The following is a 14,388-nucleotide window of genomic DNA, read 5'->3' on the forward strand; positions in this document are numbered from 1 at the left end:
TAGGCTATCAACAGTCTCTTTTTCTTATCACATAAATAGCCTATAATTTTTTTATATAACTCATCGTCCTTCATTTGAAAAAAAAGGAAACATAAATATCGTCCTTGGATAATTCTTTTCCTCGGGTTGCGTCACTCTGCGAGCGTTCGTTCCTTCGCGGGGACGTGTCGGCCAGTGCGAGCACGCCCCGTGTCCGCGCCTAGCCTCCCCATTGCGTCACAGTCCCAGCGCGGCCGCGTGCTTCTTGGCCTTCAGCCGCAGGTCCGCGATGCTCGAGTTCTTGCTGGTGTTCTTGGCGGCGGCGGCGGCGGCCACGACCGACGCGGCGGACGCGGACTCGGCCGCCAGCGTCGCCAGTGGCAGGCCGAACGGCGGCGCGGGGAACATCATGTAGGGCGCGTGCGCCGCCAGGTGAGAGTGCAGGTGGTGCTGCGCGTGGGCCACGGCGCTGTCCAGCTGCAGCTGCGCCTGCACCTGAAAGGAGAAGGGCGGCACGTTGCAATGACTATCCTACGGGACGGGACGCACGGATAGGGGGAGAGAAGGGGGAGAACATGCGTTAACTTTGCAGCGGGAAGCGTGAAGGCTCATTTGACTTGTGTGTGACTGCAGCACATGTGACTCAGATGTGTGGAGTGCGCGTGCTACGGGCCATCATTCGGCCCCTGAGTGTTGACTGGTGCAACTCTTGTGATTTAAAGGTCAACTTGAGAGTTTATTTATTTGAACATCAATAACATGAAATCTAATCAAATCAGTTCAAAGCTTCACTGCCTCGGGGCGTCCTGGGCCTTCTACACAAGATAATACACCCAAACCAGGCCAGTGGTGCTAAAGGTGAGGCCTGGACTAAGTTAAATGTAGCATGTAATAAAACTCATTTTACAATTCTGTCTAGAATCTCACCACAATCCACACACAGAGGCTGAAGTTCAAGCTTTATCAAAAAACAGTAACTCCCATCACTGATGCACGTATATTAGACACAAACCTTCATTTCGTTTGTGGTTAGGAAACATTGAGGATATCCTGGTCTTTGTTTGGCCACTGCCTCCTGACTAACCGTCTATCTATCCCTCCTTTAGCGCTAATAAAGGCCTGTTAAAATGTTTGTTTGCCCCAGTAAACTAAGTGGTCCATGAAACAATAGAGGGACCTGGCACAGTATTTTTATTTTTGTCAGTGTGCTAATAAGAGTCTGGTTACCCCCTTCATTGGGACCGGAGTCTCTGCATAGCACTCGGGCAGAGCCCGTGCCAGGACAGCAGTCCGGGGATTGGTCTGCTTTTTAAGACTAGACGCTTCAAAGTAACTTGCCTGTTGGAATGGCATCCGTAAAGCCCCCACGTTGACATATGGCGCTACACGACAAGCTTCGAACTGACTCGCTGCTCCAATCAGCACTCCTGCAAGAAAAGCACAGACGACAGGCATGCCTTAATTGCGAGTGGGGGGGAAATATGCAAACCCACCAAAAAATGTAGGAAACAAACGGGCTGCACAACAATAAGCAGGGGGCTGATAAGTGAACTTTAACAGATAAACACTCTAAGAGAAAAATCTTCTGATGGCACAATTCGCTGGGAAATGAAACTCGTGCGTAAAGGGTTCGGATTGTTGCGCATGCAGATGCCTTGTAATGCAATACAATAGAATGGAAGTCTGCAGTAGTGTCTTTTTTGGAGCATGCATGGATTAAAAGAAAGAAAACAACAACATACCTTTATGTAGCTGATTCTCCTGCTTTCTGCATTTGGCTCTTCTGTTCTGGAACCAAACCTGCAGGGACACAAATTAATTAGAGGCCTATATATACTGATTGGCAGCTGCTTGTGAGGCCACGTGTAATTCCTCTCAAAAGTGACAACAACCGCAGAAAAACAATATCCCCGGGGAGCGCTGAAATATTAATGACACTGCTTAACCCCGGATTTTAATTATTACATTTAGCCCTACAACGAGAGAGAGATAGAGGGGATGGGAGGGGGGAGGGATAAAAGGAGCAGAGAGCCCGAAACAGTGGTGCAAGAAAGGGAAGAAATTGGATATTTAAAAATCGTAGGTGCAGAGAGACCCTTGTTGGGAGTGCATGTGCAGGGGTTTTGCACCATAATAAATAACCTTGTGGACGGTTGGTTTCATCTTCCTATACAGATGAGTGTTTGTGTGTGTGTGTGTGTGTCTGTGTGTTTGTGCGCACCCCCCCCCCCCCCCCGGACCCTCAGATATCGAATAGCAGCGATGCTGTTACAGTTTTGGGGACATCAGAGCGAGCTGCGATCTGAGACTATCTCCATCTCTCTCCCCCTCCTCATCTCCCTCTCATTAAATGACCGCTGAAATTAATTACCCTTATCTGCAGAGAAAACCGTGTCAGAGAGAAACGCTTAAAAATGCCTCGCAGATTTGTCTAATCACCGCCATAACACGCACAAAAAGAGGAAGAAAACACAGACACGCTTCAAAGACATCTCACTCTCTCTCTTTCCTTCTGCTGAAATCCACCAACGATTTCAGAGAGGGAGTTAAAAACAAGCCTTGGAACACAGATTAAACGATTTATTACTATGATAATCTGCTTTGTATCTCCACACACAAAGCCAAATTAGCCCACAATACAACGTGTCACTCTGCAATCTCCCCTCACATAATATACAGCGAGAGCATGATTGAAATATCATATTGATTTGGCTGTCAGCATTGCTTCGTATTGACCAACATGGCGTGTGTGTGTATGTGTGTGTGTCAATCGGAAGTCCTCGTGCACGCTTCAGGTTAATTCATTGCGATGATTAAAAAAAAAAAAGAAGCAAACTGCTGATATTGATCGAGGTATGAATTTCTAAAGAGGATAAAGACATAAATGTGTGGTCCCTGCATGCAACTGGTAAAAAAAAGAAATATATAATACTTTAATAGAAGAGAAGGAGACAGAGAGGGGAAGAGGGAGAGATCTGTTCTTGATTTGGGTAGAAAATAATACATAATTTATGTAAATCCCCGAGCTGTGGCTCCTTGTTCGGGACACAATGCGCCTTATTGGTGAGATTCCAGTTCAGGCCGGGGGAGCCCTGCGAAAAAGCTGGCTTTAACTTTAGTTGGGTGGGGAGGGGGGGTAAGTTTAGGATCTGCTGGGCCCATTTTTTATGATTTCCTTTTTGTCATATTCAACATGGAGACAAATGCCCAGTAAACTCCCCTGAGCCGGGGCACATACTGGATTAAAAGGGGGGAGTCTGGAATAAGATATTTCAGAGTTTTTTCTTTTTTCTTTTTTGATAAATCAGATGAGAGGAGTTGTCTATATGTTCATACCCCCCCCCATCCCTCCCTCCTCCTCTTCACTGCTCCTTTTACACAAGACATATCTGAAACCCCCTCCCCTCTCAGCCCCCTCCCCTGACTGGCTGAGGTCTTACTGGGTTTCTGCGCAGATGGTGGGTCCCCATGAAAAACGACAGCAGCAGCTCTGACAAACATGCAGGACCTCGCTCGGTAACATACACGCAAAAAAAAAAAAAAACCGAAGGGAAATATGTGAAGGCTCGTTTGTTTCCCCTGATTTGGACGATGAAGATTAGATCGAGTCTCGTGATGCAAAGCGAGGCCTCATTGAGAGAACTGATGCAAATTAAGCAGCCAAAACATGCAGAGAGAAAATATGTTCTAATCAATAAAACAATCATGATGAGCTTATAACATTTGGAAATTGTTTTTAAAAAAAACCCTGAAACGAGCAAACGCCACCTCACATTTCATGTCTACATTGTGGAGCAAGTGTGTGTCTGTGCACACAAATCATCCATATAATAAAAACTAATCGATTTCTTCTCCAAACCTGTTTATGTTTAAGGAGAACAAAATAGTGAACACGTGGGCGTCATGACATTATTTCCTATTGTTTCCTCCAAAATAAAATTATTATTATTATTAGTATATTAGTATAACTATTATTTTTAGTAGTAGTAGTATTATTACTATTTGTTTGATTTACAATAGTTATAACTACTTTATATTTGTTTAAGCACAAGGCTCACCCTTTAGACTGATCCTTTTTTGGGGAAATATTTACAAATTCTACCATGATATTGTGTTGTAGAAGATAATCATAATAATTATTATCAATTTTTGATTATAATTCAGGGTATGATTTATTGTACTTTTATATTTAAAATGGGGTCAGTGTCATTGCAACAAAGTCTCAAATGCTGCCTGAAATGATTGCTATTATTATACATCTTTTTCAACACTGTGTTTTCTTCTTTTCCTTCCTATTTTTTTTCACATTATTTACAGTTGAGTATATGTACTGGTCCTACCTGTACTCGGGCCTCCGACAGTCCCAGTCGCTGGCTCAGCTCCTCCCGCATGAAGGCGTCCGGGTAGTGGGTCTCGTCGAAGAGTCGCTCCAGCTCGTTGAGCTGCTCTAGCGTGAAGTTAGTCCGACTTCTCCTCTGTTTGATTTTAGTCTGTGCCTCGTCCTCGATGGGCTTCGAGTCCTCCTTCCTCTCCTTCACGTCCGTGGTGCCTGACGAGAAGAGACGGAGGAGGGGGAGGACATCAACATCGGCTGCACCTTGACCTCCATGTCTGCGGTCATCCTTGGCCTCCATGGTCACATGTTTAGGTTTATGTCATATTTCAATAGGAGTTTGCTACTCAGAAAATTAGGCCTCACGGAGATTTGGCTGCATCTATTCTTTGTGTTTTATAGCTTATACTAAAAAAAACATGGTTGTTCTTCATCATAATACACATGCACCAAACCAGCGACTTATTGCAATTAGATAGAGGCAACACAATATAGCAAGTAATGTGTATCCACCCACACTTATTGAATAAAGGCTCTTAACATAATCGTTTATGGATAAGAAACACAGAAAGAAATAAAGAAAGAAACACAGAAAGAAAGATCGAAAGAAAGAGAGGAAGAAGCATGCCCTCTCAGCCATCAGATATCACACAGCTATCAGACCTCGGATGTTTTGTAGAGCTACATAAAGCTCTTTAATTATTAACTGCTTATAAATATGCAACGCTGTGCCCACTGTTGGATGTCTGATACACGCTTGTCGCAGCCCCGCTTTTAACCACGATGCCCATGACGAACAGATGTCAGATTATTTTTTTACAAGCCATCCAACTCAACTCTTAGATAAACGCTGTCGATAAACCCTGTTCCCAGTGTGCTGTCACATATTGTCCAGCTTTCAGAACAACTGACTCTTCAAACGTGAAACTCAAGCACATGGATTCTGGTTTATTTGGAAGCATTAAGCACAAAAACACTAAATATATCTAAGAGTCTAATTTTATACTCTCTGATTTTGATTATTTATTATTATCAACGTTTTGCCAGTGGCGATAAAGAAAAACAATAAATAATTTAGGGAAGCGTTTCATCTATTGTTTCCATTTGATATATCCGATTTGTGATCAAGCCTCCTGTCGCACCTGAGCTGCTCCCACACCTGGGAACAGACATCTGTGTGTGAACCCGGTGAAATTAAAGCCTTTCGTGTATATAATATATGAGATAAATATATATGAGTTAGGGTCTCTAATAATCAATAAAGATAAACTATAATCAATCGGAAAATTCCAGGGTTTTTTTAGACCAAGAGCCACAATTGCTACTATAGCCTGCTTGTGATAAAAATGTATTGGTAGTGTAAACATTGAATTTAGATATTGTTATATTACAGAATAAAACTTGTTCTTTCACCAGGAGGCCTTATTATATTATGTGCATATAACGAGTCTTTTCTGATACTCTGAATCTATGATTTGAAAGTTTTTTAAAATGCACAACAGCAAGACAGAAGCGAGCTCCAGGCTTTTGATTGAAATGGAGAATATTATGAGCTGTAAAAAGGCGATTTGAACTGTGCACGATAAGAGAAAGCAACAGTTCACGAGTTAATTATCCTCCAGTGATCAAGCTGTAACTTCATGGAGACCCACGCTAAAACCTGCAGTGATCAGAGTATCGGATCACATCTTTTAACTGTGTTTTCGTAGATAAAATCGTTTCTATGCTGTACATGATGTTCGATCACTCTACAGACTCCCTCCCCTCTTACTAGAACTCCTGCAGGGACGCACAACAGCCAAACATGCAGCCGCCTACCGTCAATGAGTTTGGGGCTCCCGGCGTCCCTAATCCTCTCCGGGCCGAGCATGTCCGTGTCCCTGCCCGGCGAGAGCGCGACGTTCCGGGTGACGGCGGCTGCCTCCTCTCGGCTGCCGGGCTCCGCGGATAAAGGCTCCCTGCCCGGCGCTCGCGTCGAGCCGGTCTCTAAAACCTCCCGGTAGGTGATCACTTCCTTCTTCTCCTTCACTTTGTGATCGAAGGACTTCGAAACGAAAGCGGTGAGCTCTTCCATCACTCTCCTTCACCGGAGGAAGAAGAGGAAGAAGAGGAGGAGGAAAAAAAAAAATCACACACCACCACCACACACACTCATGCACTCGATCCCTTCTGCTCCACGGCCGCTTAGAGACATCAATGGTGGGGCTCGTTTTAAAGTCGACCCATTGAAAACGATACGAGGTGATGCTGCCAACTCTGGTTTAAATAAAAAAAGCACAACATATATATTTATATAGAAGCTCTAACGATGTGTCTTCTCAGCCAATTCCTCCTCCTTTGGTTGCGGAGTTAGAGGAACCTGCTGGTGATCCTCTATTGAAGTCACAGTATTTATACTTTGCGGCGCCTTGCCCCCTTGATCCGTGCAAATTACCTCCCCTCAGGATGCCGGGATGAGCCCCCCCACCCACCTCCCTCTCTCCCCTCCCTCCCTCCCTCCCTCCCTCCTTCACTGATATGGGAGAGAGAGAGAGAGAGAAAGAGGAGTTTGGAAAAAAAAAATCATTAAGCAGCACCGTCGCTATTGGCCATTAATCCGAGATTGACAAGATGGACTAATTAATTTAATTAAGCGCTCATTCGCTGCTATTGTCCTGAGTTAGTTTTTTAAACACTCGGGAGATGAGGATGTCCCTCTCTCTCTCTCTCTCTCCCTCCATCTCTCTTCCTCCCTCTCTCTCTGCAGGGGTGTGGCTTAAAAAGACCCTGAAAATGACACGAGAGAGGGAAGCACATGGATGAGGAGTCCTTCCTCACTCTGTCTCCCTCTGATCTGTGGTGATGGTGGGATGGGATGGAGGGGGGGATAAAGACAGCGATGACATGGAGAGAAAAGAGGTAAAAAGCGGACCAGCTGGGATGCAGAGAGGAGCGTGCAGCGGCGACGTGCACGCACAGAGAGCTTTTCACAGAGAGTGAGGAGGCTCGACTGAGTATTTGGCTTCACCAGTTGCACTGATATATACACATGGCTTTAGGCCCATGGTAAATTTACGCAGAAGTATTTTTGTATTTAAAACGTAATTTCAATGCAAAATATTCGAAATCAAATCAAATAATATAATGAAAATATGCATACAATAAATAAGAATGAAGCACTAACTAGATTTTGCATTCGAATGATAACAAAATGTATAATAATCAAAATTATTATTATTGCTGTTATTATTATGATCAGCATTATTATTAGTAATAATAAAATAAAAAACAACCATAATTCTAACATTAATAATAGCATTAATAATAATATGGGGCACGCACATCCGGCTATTACAATGTATTAAAATTAATAAATTTTGTGAACCCAGTGAAACAAATTATTCAGTGCGTCGGTTTATGTTTCTAATCAGCAAATTATGTATTTTAAATTGTCATCATTAGTGAGACTATATCGCTTAATATTAATTCTCAGTGGACTTTTTTTCTTCCTCTTCTTCTTTACGCCATTAGGATGTTAAATAGCAGCTAAACGTTTAATTACACGCTGCCTCTCGCGATGCCATCGCCATTGGGCTCACTAATTAACGCTGGGTTTGTTTTTTTCCTGCCGCTGAAATGATCGCAAGTTATTTGCCAGAATAAATAAACAATGGCTGCACGTGCGGCGAAGGTGTAAGTGAATGCAGCGGAGAGAGTGAGAGGGAGAGAGTGAGAGGGAGAGAGGGAGCGAGAGAGAGAGAGGGGCAACAATTAAAGAGTAAGAGGAAGTAACGTATACAATATCCAGGGATGTAACCGGATACAGCGGGATTTTAAAAACGTCGGGATGAATCTGATGCAAAATTAAGCGTGTTTATTGATAATCTATGTAAAACCCTAATTCCACACAAGCGCTCCAACAATTCCCCCTAATTAAATATTTATCACGTTTCAGCTCCAACCTTAGGCATTAATTACTATTATTCCTGCTGCATCCTTATAAGCAGGACGAATTCCCCACCGAGCCCCATTAAAACCTTTATTCTCTTCAGCCATCTGTAATACTCGCGTTATCGATTCATTTACTCGCAACAGTTCAATGGTCCTTTCACCCCCGCTTACCTTCTCTCTGTGTTTTTTTTTTAATTTCATGAAGTTATTAATTATCCCACTTTGTTGAGGATGTGTCTAGATGCTCTCGCAGCTCTATGCGTGGAGCCTAAATAATAATAAATAAATAATGTATAATACGAGGATGATAACCTCATGCAAATCATCACAGGCGAGTTCCAACTCTCAGTTCCTGGTGTTATCGCTTGTGGTGGGTGGGTATTGTCGGATCCAAACGAAATAGGAGCAGCCCACACGTTTAATGGACGAGAATAAATATTAATATTATGAGCGTATTCATTTGGAATATTTCCAATTGACTGCAGGAGATGATGAGACCAGAGAGTAACAGCATTTAAAATGAACACGAGAGGATTTGTTGTTGATTTATTCTAATTTAGCCTAATTATTGTTTTCTGAATTTATGAAACACGATTTGGGTCAAGGTCGATATATCCTATCAAATTTTAATTTTTTCAAAATATCTCCAATTTTGACTTTAATTATCTTTTCCTCAAATAACCTAAATCTGACCTGCAGTTGTATGAATACAATATTTAGCTGTAGGTTCATTGGAAGTATATGAATCCAGAATATTATTATTTTTTAAACTTGATTATGCTTTTAAAACTTTATTATTTTTTCATTCATGAAAACTAACTCGGCACCGATGAGATCTATCGATTGCTCTGTGTGGGATTCTCCTTGTCTGCTCTCCATCGATGCTCTCCGGCTCCACAAGCAGCGTCTTGCAGGGCAGTGCATGTTTGAGTTGTGGAGCTTCGCTGCGATTTAAAGGTGAGAAGCGGGATTTTCATTCACAGGCGACTGCTTCTCTTTTCCTCCGCATCTCGTCTTTCACGCTACGTTTATCTACGACAACGTGATGCGTGTTTACGGTCGAAAAGCTAGTACGTCCCAGTGAAAACGAGAGCTAAAGCTAGACGTTAGTGGAGTTAGCGCAGCTAGCCTGCTAGCTAGCCTCCTCAGAAACACGCTGCTTTTTATTTACCTCCGTTATATTGACAACACATGAGGCAGCAGCGTTGTTATTAGCTGTTGTTGTGCCTTAATACACACACATGTTACAGCCCTATATGTAGCCGATAAGCTAAGCTACATGTTGTATTAGCTAGCTCCCCAGTGTAGTATTTTGAACATGGGGGTGTAGAAGCATGTTCTGTTTGCTTTGTACAAGTGTTTTGTGTTGACATGAAACTCGTTGTTTCACCGTTGTCTCAAACCCAGAGATATAATGTCTCATTAACCCTACTTGTGTGTGTTTCTGTCAACCAGCATCATGGGCCGTCGAAACTCCGACAGTGATGATGACAGTCGCAGCAAGAAGAAGAAAAAGCAGCGACGTCGCTCATCCTCCTCTTCCTCCTCTTCCTCCTCATCCTCCGAAAGCAAGGTGACCAGCGGCAGGGTTCGCAGGTCCAATCGACGGAGCCGATCTCGCTCCAGGGACAGGGACAGAGACAGAAGGTGAGAGTACACAGAGGGCTCTTCTTTCCTACGTGGAGGTGGCAGGGGTGAGCACTGTGAGTAGGCGACTGTCCTTGAATGAGACAGGTTGGGTTTGTGATCTGCTGGAGCATTGGCTTGTTGTAGAGGAAAGAGTCAACACGTTTCATTGGTGGCTTCTAAAGTTATAGCAAAATAGGTTTTCTAACAGCCCGGCTCCTACTTTAAATGGCAAATCTTCTCTGTGGTTACAAAACAAAACTTATTTTACAGCTTTTTTTATGGTTACTTATTGCTCCCCTGTTGAGACCAACACTCTTAAAGTCAGTGCAACAGAACTTTTAGGACTATGAAGTATTTATTCCTTATTTGAACATACAAAGTTATAGTTGAGTTCTCGCCATCGTACCTACTGTCTCGATGTAGGCTGCTCTCCTTAATCTCAATAACTTAGTTTTAGGGTAACTTCATAACATCTGACCGAGGACTACACATCACAAACAGCTTCTGGGCTAACACTGGAACATTTATACAAATCTCTACCCCATAATAGGTCAATATACACGTTAAAGGGTCTCAGTAAAAATCCAGAAGTTTTACTGATATGACTTTTTGTTAGCAGACAGTCTGAGCTGTCGTGATGTAACGTGTTACATGAATAATAGGCCTGAACAAATATGCCCCACAGAACAGGTCACAGGGTGTAAAACACAAGTGTAAATAATACAATACATTATGCCTGAATTCCATTTAGCTGCTTCACTTTCAGCGTTCTGGTATTTTCCTTGCTACATGGCTATCACATGGTAACGTCTTACTGGGGAACTTAAGCTGAAGTGCTTTTCTGGCTCTGACAAGTCGCAGTGTCAGTTGTTAAAAAGGCCGATGCCCCCGTTCTGCTCAAGTGTCCTGCTAAGATAACTGAGTGACAGTGAATCTGCACGAATAATCACACAACCCTGAAACAGGCAATTTTAAGCTCCCATTTCTGATGTGCTTTTCATATTGTGACATATCAATATGTGGAAAGGAGTTTTTTTGATTTTAGTTTTGAATTTGTTGCCCAAGTTAAATTGTAGTCTGTTTTATAGTTGTGCTCCTGTTCAGGATTATTATTTACATAGAACAGTGGTCACTGAAATACCCCCATGCTTTTTAAAACAAATACCAACTAAGGAATTTGCTTGGATATGAAATCTGTTAGATATGAAATCTAACTGGGATTTTAATCAAGCCTCAACCATTTCAGTTGCTCATATAATTTCCCCAAAAACAATGTTCATGATTGAGCACCTCAATAAATGACTCTGGCACTATGAGTCGTGTGTTTAGGTGGGAGGATATTTTGCAGCTGAAACGTCTAGAGCTCACTTAAGTCAAAGTGAGCTGCTTGTTATTGCATGGAAGGTAGTTATATCTTGAATATCTAGAAATTTTGACTTGGGTGGTTTTATATGTGTTATTTTGTGTCTAGTCTTTCTCAAGATACATGAAATAGAAAATCAAGGCAAAGCTGAGACATACAAACTTAACAAGGTGCCACTGGTTTTAAAAGCTCCTTTTATAAGGTATCACACATAGTAGCTGCTCGGGAAAGGGGAGGCTCAATACTAATCACACATCCTTTCAAGTGGCTATGTGGCTGGACGTGGCCTCTTCCATCCACCATCCATCCGTACCTGCCACTGGCTGTGTGTAGCTGTTCAGACAAGGCCACTTGATGGTAATTATTTATGAAGCCCAGTCAAGGTCCATTACTGTTGATGGGAAGTCATTGCCTGTCTGTACAGGGTGGGGCCGGGTGGGCAATGTAAACCCTGGGACCACAGCCTCTCATCTATTAGCCAAACGTTTTGATCAATTAACCAAGACCGTGTGTGTGTGTGTGTGTGTGTGTGTGTGTGTGTGTGTGTGTGTGTGTGTGTGTGTGTGTGTGTGTGTGTGTGTGTGTGTGTGTGTGTGTGTGTGTGTGTGTGTGTGTGTGTGTGTGTGTGTGTGTGTGTGTGTGTGTGTGTGTGTGTGTGTCACACTCAGTGAGTGAGAGAGACTAGTTCCTTTAATAGGCTCATATGAAATTCGACACTGTGCAGGATTTTCAACCTGCATTCATACAAACGGTGTAGAGAGACCTCCCATGTAGAAAAACAGAAGAGTGCTTATGCTCTTGGCCAGTGACATAATGACCACATATTTAACGTGTAAGCGCAAAGAGAGTGATCGAGTCCATGGAAATGTGTGAGAGATATGAGAAGACATGAAATCTAGCTTGTTAGGTGAGTTCATGTGAAAGACTTCTGTGTTAACCAGCTCCCGCTCACATGTGTTTGAGCCATTATGTTTTATTACAGTACATTTACACAGGCTTCTGTGAACATTTGTGAGTTAACACCACCTTCCTAAAAAATCCTCAGCTCACTACTGTGTGTTTCTTCTGTTTAATGTGTGAAGTGGATCTATGCGGGCTGTGGAAATGATTTCATAAGGCTCCGCTCATGGGATCTATCCTTTAGCATACTAATGGTTCTTTGCGGTACAAATTCGGTTTGATAGTTCAGTCTCTGTATTATTTGCTTTCCTTTTTCTTCTCTTCCATCTTGCAGTACTCCCATAGGACCGAGTATGTGGTTTCTTTTTAGTGACTGTGTGTGTGTATGCTAAAAAGATTTTGGGTGAAACAAAAGAAAAGATTTTAAATAATGAATTTTGCTCAAACTGTTTGAATAGAGAGCGGGGGTTTCTGCATTCACATTCACCCCTATAAATACCTCCTGCTACATGATATCAATAGAAACACGGTGTGAGTGGTGTTTTGAAAATTGATGCCCCACACACACACACACACACACACACAAACACACACACACACACACACACACACACACACACACACACACACACACTTCTGCAGCCACATTAAAGAGCAGAGCTCCAAAGGGCCCCCGTGGAGGAACTGTAGGGTGGCTCTGCTGCTCTGGGCCACAGACAGACGTGTTCACTAATGCAAAGTAGCCATCGGCGCTGCTGATAGGTGAGGTTGCTCGGGACGTGAGGACATATTTGCTCTTGAAATGAACAGCACAACAAATTAGGAATACAGCATTGACTTACGGAGAAGAAGGAAGAATTCCAGTTGATGTCTGAGCTGCTGTAAACTGGTGGATGAACAGAGTATCAGAGGAAAGTCATAGCAGTGGAATGAGGAGGGCGCTGACAAGGCGAGACCTTGACTCTGGTTTTGTAAGCTTGTTCTATTGAGAGCCAATTAAAATTTAATCGAATGAACATGGCAATATTATAATTGCTAATAATGGGAAAGTTTCTCAGACATCAATTTTGGGAAACTCAGGTTTTCTGTACCCACACTGCAACTTCAGAACCTATTTAAATGTTTTGCTGTTGCTGACCACATAATGTTTAATGGTATAGATAAGAATCCCCCTTGATTAAGAATCCTGCCGATGTAAAATTGATGTTTGTCTGTTTCCGTCTCTGTGCTCCAGGAGAAGACGGCGTTCCAGCAGCAGCTCGTCCCATAGCCCATCTCGCAAGAGGACGAGTCGCAGTGCAGGGAGAGACAAGGGGAGGAGCCACCGCTCTCACAGGTCCCGCAGCCGAGACAGAAGGTAACGCCATCCCATTACTATGTTGTGTTTTCCCCCTTGTTGGAATGAACACTTTTAATCATGACTTTCTTGATAATAATAGCAAGTAATAAAGATATCAATAGTATTCAACATTAATTTAGAGATATTTTTTTAATATATTCTGAGATGAAGCGTAAAATATGTGAGGCAAAAGAGCAAAGAGTGATGGCTGCGTCATTAAGGAATGACAACACTACTTGAAACACTGTTTGTATTACAAGCCAGGATATGCCATGCTTTGTGCAGACTTTTCTTATTAAAGCTGCAATAAGAATTTTGGAAAGTTTACTGTTGCATAAACAAACACATCATTTGGTATTTATGTCTCATGTCATCAGAAGGAGCCACATGGAAACTTGCATCTCAGTTCTGGATTAACATTTTGCGTTTGCACGTACTCATGTCTCAGTTAACCCAGACTATGGGTTTTTGCTGTGTGAGTATTAATGAAACAGCAGGTCACATGCAACACCAGTCCAATCCTTCCCAAATCTCTTCTGGCAGCAGCTCTTCTCTCACTCATTAATGCAATTAAAACATCATTACCCACGCACACTATGTTGAATGATGATTATTATTGATGTAGCAAGAGACTAACTTATGCATGCAAGACCAATGTGTACACACCTGCACCGCACACACCACGCCATAGTCAGCCGAGTATCGCTTTCAAGAACATAAAGGCAAAGTCTCTCTGTGTGGTGGTCCATGTCATTAGCATAGCTAATCTGGTGCTAATGAACCAGTAAACTGCTGTTTTTAATTCCCTCACACTCACACACATGGACCAACAGTCACTTAGAAACACACACAGACGCATAATTGAAGAAAAGGTTATCAAAATATATGCATGAGCGAGGCCCTTTGTTTGCTTGT

The 14,388-nt window shown here is 42.7% G+C and overlaps 2 protein-coding genes across 2 annotated transcripts in view; one reads left to right on the forward strand and one right to left on the reverse strand.

Annotated features, from left to right (window-relative positions):
- Positions 1 to 216: 216 nt before the first annotated feature.
- On the reverse strand, positions 217 to 6,477 carry shox2 (short stature homeobox 2). The gene is made up of 5 exons (XM_053423392.1): positions 6,131 to 6,477; positions 4,320 to 4,528; positions 1,722 to 1,779; positions 1,318 to 1,406; positions 217 to 510 (listed from the first exon to the last, which is right to left on the reverse strand). The coding sequence occupies exons 1-5, from the start codon at positions 6,384 to 6,386 to the stop codon at positions 217 to 219; spliced, it is 906 nt and encodes a 301-aa protein (XP_053279367.1). The 5' UTR covers positions 6,387 to 6,477.
- Positions 6,478 to 9,114: 2,637 nt separating this feature from the next.
- The window catches only part of rsrc1 (arginine/serine-rich coiled-coil 1), a 116,696-nt gene continuing 111,422 nt past the window's right edge, over positions 9,115 to 14,388 (forward strand). Inside the window, exons 1-3 of the mRNA XM_053423605.1 lie at positions 9,115 to 9,199; positions 9,698 to 9,889; positions 13,369 to 13,491. Coding sequence (XP_053279580.1) covers positions 9,702 to 9,889; positions 13,369 to 13,491 — 311 coding nt within the window. The 5' untranslated portion in view covers positions 9,115 to 9,199; positions 9,698 to 9,701. The remainder of the gene's footprint in view (positions 9,200 to 9,697; positions 9,890 to 13,368; positions 13,492 to 14,388) is intronic.

The sequence above is a fragment of the Pleuronectes platessa genome, chromosome 5 (genome assembly GCF_947347685.1).
Source record: "Pleuronectes platessa chromosome 5, fPlePla1.1, whole genome shotgun sequence".
Taxonomy (NCBI): Eukaryota; Metazoa; Chordata; class Actinopteri; order Pleuronectiformes; family Pleuronectidae; genus Pleuronectes; species Pleuronectes platessa.